At 42.5% G+C, this 13698-nt stretch overlaps 1 protein-coding gene across 8 annotated transcripts in view; it reads left to right on the top strand.

Annotated features, from left to right (window-relative positions):
• LOC139277576 (rho GTPase-activating protein 18-like) overlaps nucleotides 1-13698 on the top strand; it is a 174896-nt gene that overhangs the window by 150971 nt on the left and 10227 nt on the right. For all 8 annotated transcript variants that reach the window (XM_070896223.1, XM_070896219.1, XM_070896222.1 and 5 more), the window contains 6 exons: nucleotides 4121-4198; nucleotides 4323-4482; nucleotides 6660-6742; nucleotides 10381-10587; nucleotides 11336-11461; nucleotides 12380-12543. In XM_070896223.1, coding sequence (XP_070752324.1) covers nucleotides 4121-4198; nucleotides 4323-4482; nucleotides 6660-6742; nucleotides 10381-10587; nucleotides 11336-11461; nucleotides 12380-12543 — 818 coding nt within the window. The remainder of the gene's footprint in view (nucleotides 1-4120; nucleotides 4199-4322; nucleotides 4483-6659; nucleotides 6743-10380; nucleotides 10588-11335; nucleotides 11462-12379; nucleotides 12544-13698) is intronic.

Below are 13698 nucleotides of genomic sequence, written 5' to 3'. Positions count from 1 at the left end.
GAGCCAATCCTCGATCCATGCTAATATATTACCCTCAACCCTGTGAACTTTTATCTTGTGCGGTAACCTTTTATGTGGCACCTTGTCAAGTGCCTTCTGGAAGTCCAAATACAGCACATCCACTGGTTCCCCTTTATCCACCCTGTTCAATACATCCTCAAAGAATTTCAGCAAATTTGGCAAATATGACTTCCCCTTAAATCCATGCTGACTCTGTCTGACCAAATTTTGCTTTACCAAATGTCCTGCTGCTGCTTCTTTAATAATGGACTCCAACATTTTCCCAACCACAGATGTTAAGCTAACTGGTCTATAGTTTCCTGCTTTTTGTCTGCCTCCTTTTTTAAATAGGGGTGTTACATTTGCAGTTTTCCAATCTGCTGGGACCTCCCCAGAATCCAGGGAATTTTGATAAATTACAACCAATGCATCCACAATCCCTGCCGCTACTTCTCATAAGATCCTAGGATGCAAGCCATTAGATCCATGGGATTTATCTGCCTTTAGTCCCATTATCTTACTGAGTGATTGTGATTGTGTTAAGTTCCTCTCCCCCCCCACCCCCCCATAGCCCCTTGACTATCCACTGTTGGAATATTGATAGTGTCCTCTACCGTAAAGACTGATACAAAATATTTGTTCAGGATTTCTGCCATCTCCATATTCTCCATTACTAATTTCCCGGTCTCGTCCTCTAAGAGACCAACATTTACTTTCGCCACTCTTTTCCTTTTTACTTACCTACAGAAACTCTTGCTATCTGTTTTTGTATTTTGTGCTAGTTTACTTTCATAGTCTATCTTCCCTTTCTTAATCATTTTTTTAGTCATTCTTTGTTGGCTTTTAAAAGCTTCCCAGTCTTCTGTCCTCCCACTAGTTTTGGCCACTTTGTATGCCCTTGTTTTTAATGGGATACTGTCCTTTATTTCTTTACTTAGCCACGGATGGCTATCTTTTCTCTTACATACTTTCTCCTCACTGGAATATATTTTTCTTGAGAGCTGTGAAATATCTCCTTAAATGTACACCACTATTCATCAACCGTCCTACACTTTAATCTATTTTCTCAGTCCACTTTAGCCAACTCTGCCCTCATACCTTAGTCTCCTTTATTTAAGCTTAGTATGCTGGTTAGAGATCCAACTTTCTCACCCTCTATCTGAATTTGAAATTCAATCATACTATGTTCTCTCATTCCGAGGGGATCCTTTATTAGGAGATTGTTTATTAATCCTGTCGCATCACACAGGACCAGATCTAAGATAGCCTGCCCCCTGGTTGTTTCCGTTATATACTGCTCAAGGAATCCTTCCCTTATGCACTCTATGAACTCCTCCTCAAGGCTACCCTGACCAATTTGATTTGTCCAATCAATATGGAGGTTAAAATCACCCATGATTATTGTTCTCTTTTTACACGCCCCCACTATTTCCTGGTTTATGCTCCGACCAACAGAGTTGCTACTGTTAGGGGGCCTATAGACTATGCCCACCAGTGACTTTTTCCCCTTAGTGTTCCTTATCTCCACCCAAACTGTTTCAACATCTTTATCATTTGAGCCAATATCGTTTCTTACTAATGCAGTGATTCCATACTTTATCAATAGAACTACCCCACCTCCTTTTCCTTTCTGTCTCTCCTTCCGGATTGTCAAGTACCTCTGAATATTTAATTCCCAGTCCTGCAACCACGTCTCTGTAATGGCTATCAGATCATCCCCATTTGTCTCAATTTGGCCGTCAGCTCATCTATTTTTGTTACAAATGCTACGTGCATTTAGACAAAGTGCCTTTCAGTTTGTTTTTTTATCCTTTTTTTCTGCTTGTTTCCTCTCTCCTTCAAACTCACTTTCTTTATTTTTGCTTTCTAATTCCAGCTTTACTCCCCTCCCTACTGAATCTATTTTCAGGTTCCCATCCCCCTGCCAAGCTAGTTTAAACCCTCCCCAATAGCACTAGCAAATCCCCCGCGAGGATATTGGTCCCAGCTCTGTTGAGGTGCAACCCGTCCGGCTTGTACAGGTCCCACCTCCCCCAGAAGCGGTCCCAATGCCTCAGAAAACTAAAGCCCTCCTGCCTCCACCATCTCTCCAGCCACCTATTCATCTGCTCTATCCTCCTGTTTCTGTACTCACTAGCTCGTGGCACTGGGGGTAATCAGGAGATTACTACTTTTGAGGTCCTGCTTTTTAATCTCTCTCCTAGCTCCCTAAACTCTGCCTGCAGGACCTCATCCCTCTTCCTACCTATGTGATTGGTATCGATGTGGACCATGACCTCTGGTTGTTCACCCTCTCCCCCCCAGAATACCCTGCAGCCGCTCAGTGACATCCTTGACTCTGGCACTAGGGAGGCAACATACCATCCTGGAGTCACGTCTGTGGCCACAGAAATGCCTGTCTGCTCCCCTGACTAACGAATCCCCTACCACTAAAGCTCTTCCACTCTTTTTCCTTCCCCACCCCCCCTGTACAGCTGAGCCACCCGTGGTGCCGTGAACTTGGCTCTGGCTGCACTCTCCAGAGCCACCATCACCCTCACTGGTACTCAGAACAGAGTCCCGGTTGGAGAGCGAGATGGACCCAGGGGACTGCTGCACTACCTGCCTAGTCCTCCTCTTCTGTCCAGGGGTCACCCAAACCCTATCTGCCTGCACACTCTTAAGCTGTGGTGTGACAGCCTCTAGAAACGTGCTACCCACCTAGCTCTCAGTCTCATGGATGCACCGGCCAGCTGCCGCTCAAGCTCCAAAACACGGAGCTCGAGTTGGTGCAGTTGGAGACCCTCCTGCACACATGGTCGACCCGGTTGCGCGAAGCATCCGGGACGTCCCACATGCCCCAGGATGCGCAATCCACGGGACTGAGCTGCCCTGTTATCCCTCTAGTTACACTCGCAACTATCAAGTAGAACTAAACTCTAAACCTTAGCACAACACACCCAACCGCTACTCAGCAAACAGCCGATTTAATTAACTGGCTTTCCTTAGATGATAAAGATCACATATATTTACTTGTAGATCCTACTTACAACAATGCCAAAGGTTTCCTACTGAAAAGAAAAAGAAAAATACTTACCAATCCACCAGCCAATCACTTACCCAAGTGGCTGTGACGTCACACTTCGATTTTGATTTTTTTAACTTTTTGTCCCTGCACCAGCTGGCTCCTCCCGACTCTCGAGCCCTTTTATCTGAGCCTGGAAATACCGCTCCCGCTCCTGTGGCTCCTCCCGACTTTCGGGCCATTTTATCTGGGCCGCGATCTCCCGCTCCTGTGCTCCTTCCGACTCTTGGGCCCTTTTATCTGGGCCTCGATCTCCTGCTCCCGCTCCACTTATGCTGTGTCGCTGGAGATATATCACCAATGATATCTCCGCAGGATCCTGCAAATCCCCTGGGAGGACAGGTGCACCAACATCAGTGTCCTCGACCAGGCTAACATCCCCAGTATTGAAGCACTGACCACACTCGATCAGCTTCGTTGGGCAGGCCACAGAGTTCGCATGCCAGATACGAGACTCCCTGAGCAAATGCTTTATGTGGAGCTCCTTCATGGTAAACGAGCCAAAGGAGGACAGCGGAAACATTATAAGGGCACCCTCAAAGCCTCCCTGGTAAAGTGCGACATCACCACTGACACCTGGGAGACCCTGGCCGCAGACCGCCCGAGGTGGAGAAAGTACATCAGGGAGCGCGTTGAGCTCTTCGAGTCTTAACGCAAAGAGCATGAAGAGACCAAGCGCAGGCAGTGGAAGGAGCACACGGCAAACCAGCCCCACAGACCCCTTCCCTCGACGAATGTCTGTCCCCCTGTAACAGGGTCTGTGGCTCTCGTATTGGACTGTTCAGCCATCAAAGAACTCACTTTGGGAGTGGAAGCAAGTCTTCCTCGATTCTGAGGGACTGCCTATGATGATGATGATATGCTGTGTAATACTAGATTACAAAAGGTTAACACATTTGTCTGAATTTTCTCTGTGCAAAATTAGCAGAACATTAAGCTGCTTAAAATAGGTAGGTTACTTCTTCAGTCAAAATAGTGAGAAAGGAATTTTAAATAAGTACGTTATGCATACATGTAGCTTGTTACAATGCAAAGCTAATTCCATTGTCCCCACAGTTGCTCTGCTGTCTCGAAGATAAGGGTTTGGAAACAGAAGGGATTCTCCGCATTTCAGGTTCTGTTGCTAGAATAAAGGTACTGCTAACTAAATAAACAGAAAATGAAGTAAAGCAAACTTACATTTATTAACTGATTCTTTTGCAATTGTAACATTCAGCACTTTATTTTGAAATAAATGTATTTTTTGTCTTGCCTACAGAATTTGCAGCAGGAGCTTGATGCAAATTTTTACCAAAAGAATTTTGACTGGGAGAAAGTGCACCAAAATGATGTAGCAGGCTTATTAAAGATGTTTATCCGTGAATTGCCATGTCCCTTGTTAACAACAGAATATGTGACTGCTTTTGCTGCAGTCAAACGTATGTCCTTTTTGTTGTTCTCACCCTACTTAAATAGTTTATTCATATGGGCTAATAAATGAAAGTCAGCACGGATTTGTTAAAGGCAAATTGTGTTTGACTAACTTTGATGAAATAACGGAGAAGGTTGATGGTAGTGCAAATGATGCTGTGTGTATATAGATTTTAAAAAAGTGTTTGATAAAAGTCCCATATAATAGAGTTGTTAGCAAAATTAAAATCCATGGGATTAAGGGGGCATTTTCAGCGTGGATACAAAATTGGCTTAGGGACAGAAAGCAGAGTTGTTTTTCAGATTGGAGGGAAATATACAGCTGTGTTCGTCAGCGTTTCATGTTAGGACCACTGCTCTTTTTGATGTATATTAGTGATCTGGACTTGGGTAAACAGGGCATAATTTCAAAATTTGCAGATGACTCAGAAATGTAGTAAACAACGAGTAGGATAGCAATAGACTTCAGGAGGATGTAGATAGACATGTGAAATGGTCAGAACAAATTTAACACAGAGAACTGTGAAGTGATATCTTTTGGTAGGAGGAATCAGGAGAGGCAATATAAACTAAATGATACAATTTTAAAGGAGGTGCAGGAACAGAGGGACCTGGGGCTGTATGTACACAAATCTCTGAAGGGTGGCAATACAAGTTGAGAAGGTTATTAAAAAAAGCATATATAATACTTGGCTTTATTAATAGAGGCAAAGAGTACAAAAACAAGGAAGTTATGCTAAACATTTACAAAACAGTGGTTAAGCCTCATCTGGACTATTGTGTTCAATTCTGGGCACCATACTTTAGAAGTGGCCCCTCGTCCTGTGAGAGAACAGCTCCACGTGTCGGCTACAAAAGAGCTGGAGCGGCATACCACAACAACTTCCAGCGCGAGCTGCTCCAGCTGTGCGGTGGCTTCAAGGTGGGCGACTAGGTGACATCATCAGGACCCAGGTCGCTGTTTGGAGTGTGGGCAGGAGAATTGGCGGGGCCCTGGTAAAGCAGAGGAGTGGGAAGGTCTTGGCATAGGTGCGGTGAGCGATCGAGACGGAGGAGCATTGAGGGATCATGGCTGAGATTCGGTGGGTGACCGTGGCGGAGGTTCAGCGAATGTTTGGTGCGGTGGGCGATCGTGGCGGAGGTGCGGTGAGTGTGTTGTGGCGGAGGAGCGGTGAGAGATCATGGCGGAGGGGCGGCGAATGTTTGTGGCGGAGGAGTGGCAAGAAATCGTGGCGGAGATGCGGAAAATGAGGGTACGGGGCCCAGAAGAGCCGAGGGTCCACGAGCAACACGGGCCAGTCCACACTGTGATATGTGTGCACACCAGGTCCGTGCAGCAGAGCAGGTCTCCAGTCGTCCTGGTTAACCCTTGCCACTGGGTAAAGGCTTAGCTCTGTCAAGCCCGTGTGATGGCTGATGTGCAACGGTCACCAGACGTAAAAAAGAAATCCACGCACAGGCATCTTCCACCCTTTCAACTGAAGTTCAGAATTGGAATATCGGGTTCTTTATTGAAACATTGGTGAACTCATGTGGAAGCAAGTCATCCTCATTCGAGGGACCGCCTATGATGATGATGACCAGGGATGAGGGACTGGAGATGCTGGGGTTGTTCTCCTTAGAGCAGAGAAGATTAAGGGAAGATTTGATAGAGGAATATAGGTGCTGATAGAGTAAATAATGAGAAACTGTTTCCAGTGGCAGAATAACCAGAGGACACAGATTTAAGATGATTGTCAAAAGAACCAGAGGCGACATGAGGAAAAATAATTATGCAGTGATTACTTACCATCTGGAATGCACCCTCTCTAAGGCCTTGACATCCTTATAAAGTATGGTGCCCAGAATTGAACACACTAGTCCAGATGGAAGCAGATTCAATCGTAACTTTCAATTGGGAATTGGATAAATACTTGAAGGGAAAACATTTACAGGGCTATGGGAGAAGGGTAGGGGAGTGGGACTAATTGGATAGCTCTAACAAAGAGCCAGCACAGGCACGATAGGCTGAATGGCCTTCTTCTGTGCTGTATGATTTACATTTATATTTACATTGTTATTAAATAAAAGAGCACCGCAGTGGTTTGTTTTATCTGTATTGCATGGTCTCGTATATTGTTCCAAACCTTTAATTAATAAAAATGACTTCTTATTTACATTGCAATAACTTTTCCATTTATTTCAGATATCTCTGATCAAACACAGATGATACATGCCCTGAATCTTCTTGTGGTGATCCTTCCAGAGGCATATAGAGCTACACTAAAGGTAGGATTTATTAAATAAATGAAAGTTTCCCATACCACAAAATCACCTATTTGGCCTCTACAATTTAGTATTCGGTATAATTTGAAAACATACGAGAAAAAACTAATAAAATCTACACTTTCCAAGCTTGAAAGGAAGTGACTGAGAGGTGACTTTATGGACATCTAATAGATAGTAAATGGTGCAAGAAAAGTAAATTCAGAACTTTACTTTAAACACAACCAGATCAGTCGGATGAGGCAACTTAGGACTATGGTCAGGAAGTTCTTCACTCAAATATGGATCAACATGTGGAATTGATTTCTTGGCTTGGTAGTAGAGGCAAAGACCCGAGAATCATTTAAGAAACTGATTCTGCAGTCTCCATATCATTTAAGATATAGAGACTGCAGGATCATTCTACATGGAAACCGAAGATTTGCCAAATGGTTTCCCAGATGCATACCATCTGGGTTTATTTTGTGAAAACAAATCATTCAAATAATAATATTTATATTTATACATAATATTCCTGAGCACTCTGCATCATCAACAAATTTGAAGCATAATAGGGGAGGTGATGAGTAATATATCTTTATTTCAAATGTTCCTTATTCCATTTCAGTTTCTTTTCTACTTTCATAAGCTTTGAATTAAATTGGCAGCCAGGAATGCAACACTGGTAACGGCTGTTTGTAATTCTCCGAACCTACAGGGCAGGAATGTTAATCTTTAATGAGATTTCCTGGATCAAAGCCAGAATAGCATCAAGCCATTTTCATCTAAGTTTTGCTTAAAGTAAATATTCTAAGAGTGGTCATCTGTATCCTCCAAGACCATTTTACAGATTGGGCACATCCTGTCCTCTCTCATCTGCTACCTTCAAGAACAGAAAGTTCTACGAACTCCATTAGGAATTTGATAATGTCCATTCGTAGTTTAGATCCTGGAATTTTAATTCTAGTGCATTTCCTGTGGTACTACTCATGGGTTTTCAGGCTCACTCATCCCCTTCTCCAACAGGCCTACTCACTCATTGATCAACCTCCAGCCCAGTCAGTGCCCACTCCAGATCGAGCTTCAGCCTCTGGCTTACTCAGTCTGAACTCCCCACCACTTCACTGCTGCAGGCCCTCTGGGTGGAGGAGGAGAGACAACTAGACCAGAAACAGAGCCAAAGCATTGGAGGGAAATGCTGGAGGCAGAGATCGAGCAGGAGGCCAAGCTGGAAAACTGTATCTGAAGCTGGGTTCAGTGTGGGCACAGGGGTTTGGTTACGAGCGGGCACCAGGGAACTGAAGGAAGGGGAAGTCTGGCCCTAAAGTTGGGCTAGGAGTATTAATCAGCAAGACCCAAGAGTATACAATATTGCAGCACAATGTCAAACAGATGTAAATGGTGACAAGAATCTCCTTGTTAATTTTGTGATTTTGTTAACTTATAACGACCAGAGGAAATCTTCCATCAAGATTTTTAATAATAGATTCTTTGCTTTCATGAATCAATTTTATTTGCTTAAACTCTGGGGCAAATCAGAGTTTTATTTGCTATATAATGTCATCGTGGCTCAGTGGTAGCACTCGCCTCTGCGAGAGAAGGTTTTGGGTTCAAGCCCCACTCTACTATCCCAGCACATAATCTAGGCTGACCTTTCAGTCTAACACCGAGGGAATGCTGTATTGTTGGAGGTGCCATCTTTCAGATGAAGTATTAAACTGAGGCCTGAGCTGCCTGTTCAGATGGACATTAAAGATCCCATGGCACTGTTCAAAGTAGAGCAGGGAACTCTTTAGGTTTATTTATCCCCTAACCAACACCATCACAACAAATTTTCTGATCTTTATCTCGTTTTCCAGGCCTTCACCAGGGAGTCGCACCAGTCTGGGTATAGAGAGTTGTTGTGCTAGGCCTCGAGGGCCTGTCACAGTGGGAGGAAGCACTGCCTGAATTTTTCTTTTTGATCATCTTTAATTCTGGTGTTGGACTCTAAGAACACTTGACAGGCCCTTTTTATTTTGATGCTTCAAAGTCTTTCTCTTGAACCTTGAGTGCTGGGGCCTAAAAGGCAGCCGCTGCATCCAGCATTCGTTACTGGGTAAATACAGGAACCATAGTAAAGGTCATGTTTCCCTTAGCTACCTTAAAATGATGGGGTAGATTCACAGGAAACAGAGGATGGAATGGAGTGGAGTGTGACCCAAATAGCTTTCTGTCTCCACCTTAGTGGGGGCAGGTTGAAAAGCCGAGGGCACAGTGTCAGCATCAAGAACACCCAGTACATTATAGTTAGATGCAGAATAAACCTCCGTTTACTCTGCCCGCACAAAATATCTCAGCCAGAACCTCAGAAGAGTGCCCCTTACTGCACTAGGATAAATGTCACACATTTTCCATTTTCACATAACTTCTCTGATGGAAATTGTCAAAGTTAGTGCCAATTATGGTCAGATTTACGCTTTTCTATAAGATGCCAACTAGAAACTGGATTGAAGTGCTCTAACTCATTTTACATAGAACATTTACAGCTAGCAGAAGAGATTTTCATAAACCTCAAATGGGCTCAGGTTAAAACCCACTGCATCACCCATTCATAATTTGGAATTTTTTTCTTGCACATTATTTGATATGAAAAAGCTAATGTAGCAATGTTAACTTCATCAGATATTGAATCACAGGTGGACTGAAATTATACACTTAATCTAAATTTTCTATGTATGTAATTCAATAAATCCTACTTTAAAGTTTCGTTTTAAATAAATCCAGCCTTAAAAATTGGCTTAATTTGTGTTTTAACGGTTTACGTTCCAATACTAAGGTCAGTTTGGAGTGACAATGAGCATCATTAGCAGTCGTATCATCATCAACAATAACTACTTGCATTTATGTATCACCTTGAACATAGTAAATGTCCCAAAGTGCTTCACAGAGGAGAACTAAATGGCAAGCAGTAGTAGAAGAATTTATAGCAATGACCAAAGGCTTGTTGAAATGGATGGGTTTTGACGAGGCATTTGAAGTTGCGGAGAGAAGCAGCAAATGTAGGGATTAGGAACTCTTCCATGGTGAAGACTCATCACCAATGATGGACGAAGGGAGACAGGAGGGAGGTACCTGGCAGGAATGTCCAGGTGATTGAGCTGAAATCTGTCTGTACTACAGAAGGCTATTATCCACAAATATCCCTTTATAATTGACCTTTCTAATATTTTGTGCTAGCTGTTCTCAAATCTGCAAATGCTGCTATCTTTTCATCTTTTGGCCCTTTGGCTGCACTTTCAGTGAGGCTGACGTTATTTGAATTGCTGAGTTTGACTTTCAACTTTTCAAATTCTTCTCAAGAGTTGAGCACAACAGCTCAGATATTCATATTGGTCACTGAGCAAACTTAATTATATTAAATATCAACATGGTTAAATAGTGCCTTTTTTGAGTGTTTAATTTTTACTATGCAAAGATTGCAGGGTCAAAATTATAAGCTGATGTGTCCTACAAATGCTCACATCAAATTCCTCTCTGATTTAACACAGCTGTTGACTTGCATAAGAAAAGTGCTGGTTGTAATATCTACACCATCATGTCTATTTATGGTGTTTATCTGCAACAGTTACTGAACTGATGATTAGTGTTCTATATATAACCAAATTTTCTGCTTTCTGCAGTTTCTATTGGAGTTTCTTCGCAAAGTGATTGATAAAGAGAAGAAAAACAAGATGAATCTCTGGAACGTTTCCACTATAATTGCTCCTAACCTATTCTTGCACAAAGGAATTCCAAACAAAATTCCTGATGGGAATGAGAAGCAGCAGGCAGAAAAAGCTGCAAATGTTGTTCGGATGCTCATCCACTACCAGGACCTTCTCTGGACTGTATGTTAACTTTTTTGACACTAAAATGAAAAAAGAATGTAACTTCTAACATATTAATTCCAAAAGAATTGCTATTTGTTTGCTTATTTTGACAATGTTCTATTTTGGTAAGAATGATTTCTGTTTAAAGTTGTAAAAAAAAGTAAAACTGTGATTATGCATACAAGACCATATTCACGCTGCTACTTTTGTGTCACTACACAGTGGTTTCAAAGTGCTCAAGCCTCTCTGGAGCAAGCTGTCTCGTTCCATGTCACCTTGACACTGCATGGGGAACAACTTCAGTGCTGTGTCAAACCTAGCTCAAATAATAGTTTGGAATTTCATAGAATCCCCTGAACTCTACATAAATTGAAGCATAACCTGCATATATATTTGAAACTTACCACCCAACCGCTGACCTCTGCACAGGAGTGTTAGGGCACACGCATACAGCTCTCTCCTGAACTAGGCAGTACAAATAAAGTATTGCTGGCTGCAAATCAATCTCAGATGATTAGCTACAAGTATAAGTGCAGCTTAAAGACCACAGATCAACATTATTTTCTAGATAAATGGAAACACTGCAAATTTAATTTGTTGTGAACTGATTATTTTCAGAATTAAATACATTCAGATTAAAACTTGTGATTGAACAAAAGAATGAATCAACTTTGTTATGGGTGTTCTCAATATATTTTTGCCTATACCCCCAGTGTTAAATCAAAGACTGAGAAAAGTTTTTTCCCCAATTTTCTTTGTGCTGTAGATTCCGTGTTTCCTTGTGGCACAGGTGAGAAAACTGAACGAAAACAGCACTAAGAAGTATGATAAGCGTCTAAAAAATCTGCTGAAGAAGATTCACACGGACAAGCATGACAAGCAACATGTAGAAGTGCGTAATTCCAGCTCAAATTTGCATTCCAGGTTACATTTTCTTCCCAACAATTACTTGAATGTAGTGGAGCCAATACAATTAGATTGTTCATATTTTCAAGTGTATGAGGTTATTAAATACTGAGACTAGCGTGTCTATGTCTAATCCCATTTAATACCCCATCGCTGCCAAAATTACTCATTTTCTGCATGAAAAATGTGCAATAAAACAACTGTTGCTTTTTGAGCAAAATAGTAGTTAACAAGGAAACAGCACTGAAGAAGAAATGCTTCCCGCTGAGTGTGCTCCTTCATAGTTTATCCAAATTTCTTATTTTTCCTGATCACTCATGCACCGCCCAGCACATCTCTGGCTGGAACCAAGGAAACACTAAAGCTAGGAGTGCCTACATCTATGGCCACACACACTCTTGCACTACTGCCTCTGTTCGGTGTGAGTGAAGGCTCTGGCCTCAACAAAAACCTATGGAAATTGCTGGGGAAGGCTTGAACTTGACAAATTAAGGAAACGGCTTAATTTGCAGCCCTTCTTCCAGTTATTGCAAGTGTGTGGTAGAAAGACCAATGGTTTTTGGCCATGTTGACTTGGGTTTCTCAGTTGGAAGAGATCAACTCTTGATATGATTAACAAATCGATTCTTGGGCAACTGGCATTGTGAGAATATGGATTGATGCATTTCTCAATCCTGTATTGCAGTCTCAAAGTATTGTAGTGTTTTGATGGCTCAGTAAAGTTCCTGGTTACATTTGTAAACTGTGTTTGTACTGGGTATTATCACTTTTTATATATATTTATACATTAATTTTTTTTTTTTTTGCTTGTATGTTTGTGTAATGAAGAAGTCACCAGCAACAACAAAATAGTCACTACATTTTCTTAGACAATTAAATGAAATGAATCATCTTTTTACCTTAGCATCAATTCAGCAAGACGATAAAAATCCAAGCCCCCCAGTTATTGAAGGATACAATGGATATTCAACTGAATTCTAAGATTACAGTTCGGGATCTTGTGGCTCAGTTTCAGAAGCAATTAAAGTGCAGTAATTGGGATGCCACAAGTGATGACTTTACAAAAAGGTAATTAGCTTTTCCTCATTGCATTAGTTTTCTGCATTGTGTTGAGTTGAAGTGGAATGTAATATTGACAGCTGTCTGATTTACTACATAATAGTGTGCACTGTTAGCCTCACCGTTGTTATCAATGCAAAATCTGAGCAAAAATAATGTAGTCACTGCTATGTTACATGACCAAAGAACCTTAAAAAATCCAATTTATTTATATATAGTACAACTAAACAATTACCATGGCAACAGAGGAGCAATTTAGATCGATTCGTCCAGCTATATAAAGTGTCCAAACTTCTTGGTAGCAATTTTCGACTGCTAGCCATGCTTCTCACCTGAAAATGAGCAGTCAGCTATTGAAAATCGGGCGGGGGGGTGCACGCGGGGGGGGGGGAGGTGGGGGAGGGAGTTGGGAGCGGCTGGCGGTGGGGGGATACGTTTGATAAATAGATGGGTCTGTTGTAAGTTAACTAATCTTTTGAAATACCGTGTAATCTATATGGTAGTTATCACACCTCTTATCAATCTAGTCATAAGACATCTCAGAAACAAGGCTACGGGAGAGAAAGGAATCCCTGCTAAGGCACTAACATATGGCGGCGAGGCGCTGTTGGCACGGATACATGACCTCATCTCCCTCATCTGGAGGGAGGAGAGCATGCCAGGAGATCTCAGAGAGGCAGTGATCATGACCATCTCTTTAAAAAAAAAAAGGGGACAAATCCGACTGCGCAACTGCAGAGGAATCTCCCTGTTATCTGCCACAGGGAAGGTTATCGCTAGAGTCCTCCTCAACCGTCTTCTCCCCATGGCCGAGGAGCTCCTCCTGGAGTCACAGTGCGGATTTCGTCCCCTACGGGGCACAACGGACATGATCTTTGCAGCGCGACAGCTGCAGGGAGCAGCACCAGCCCTTATACATGGCCTTCTGCAACCTTACAAAGGTCTTTGACACTGTCAACCACGAGGGTCTATGGAGCATCCTCCTCCAATTCGGATGCCCCCAAAAGTTCAACAACATCCTCCGCCTGCTCCACGGCGATATGCAGGCATTGATGCTTACGAACGGATCCATTACAGACCCAATTCATGTCCGGACTGGAGTCAAACAGGGCTGCCTCAACACCCCAACCCTCTTCTCAATCTTCCTCGCTGCCATGCTCCACC

The sequence above is a fragment of the Pristiophorus japonicus genome, chromosome 12 (assembly GCF_044704955.1).
Source record: "Pristiophorus japonicus isolate sPriJap1 chromosome 12, sPriJap1.hap1, whole genome shotgun sequence".
Taxonomy (NCBI): domain Eukaryota; kingdom Metazoa; phylum Chordata; class Chondrichthyes; family Pristiophoridae; genus Pristiophorus; species Pristiophorus japonicus.
The sequence above is the reverse complement of the archived record's forward strand: the minus strand, read 5'-3'. Positions and strand labels throughout refer to the sequence as shown.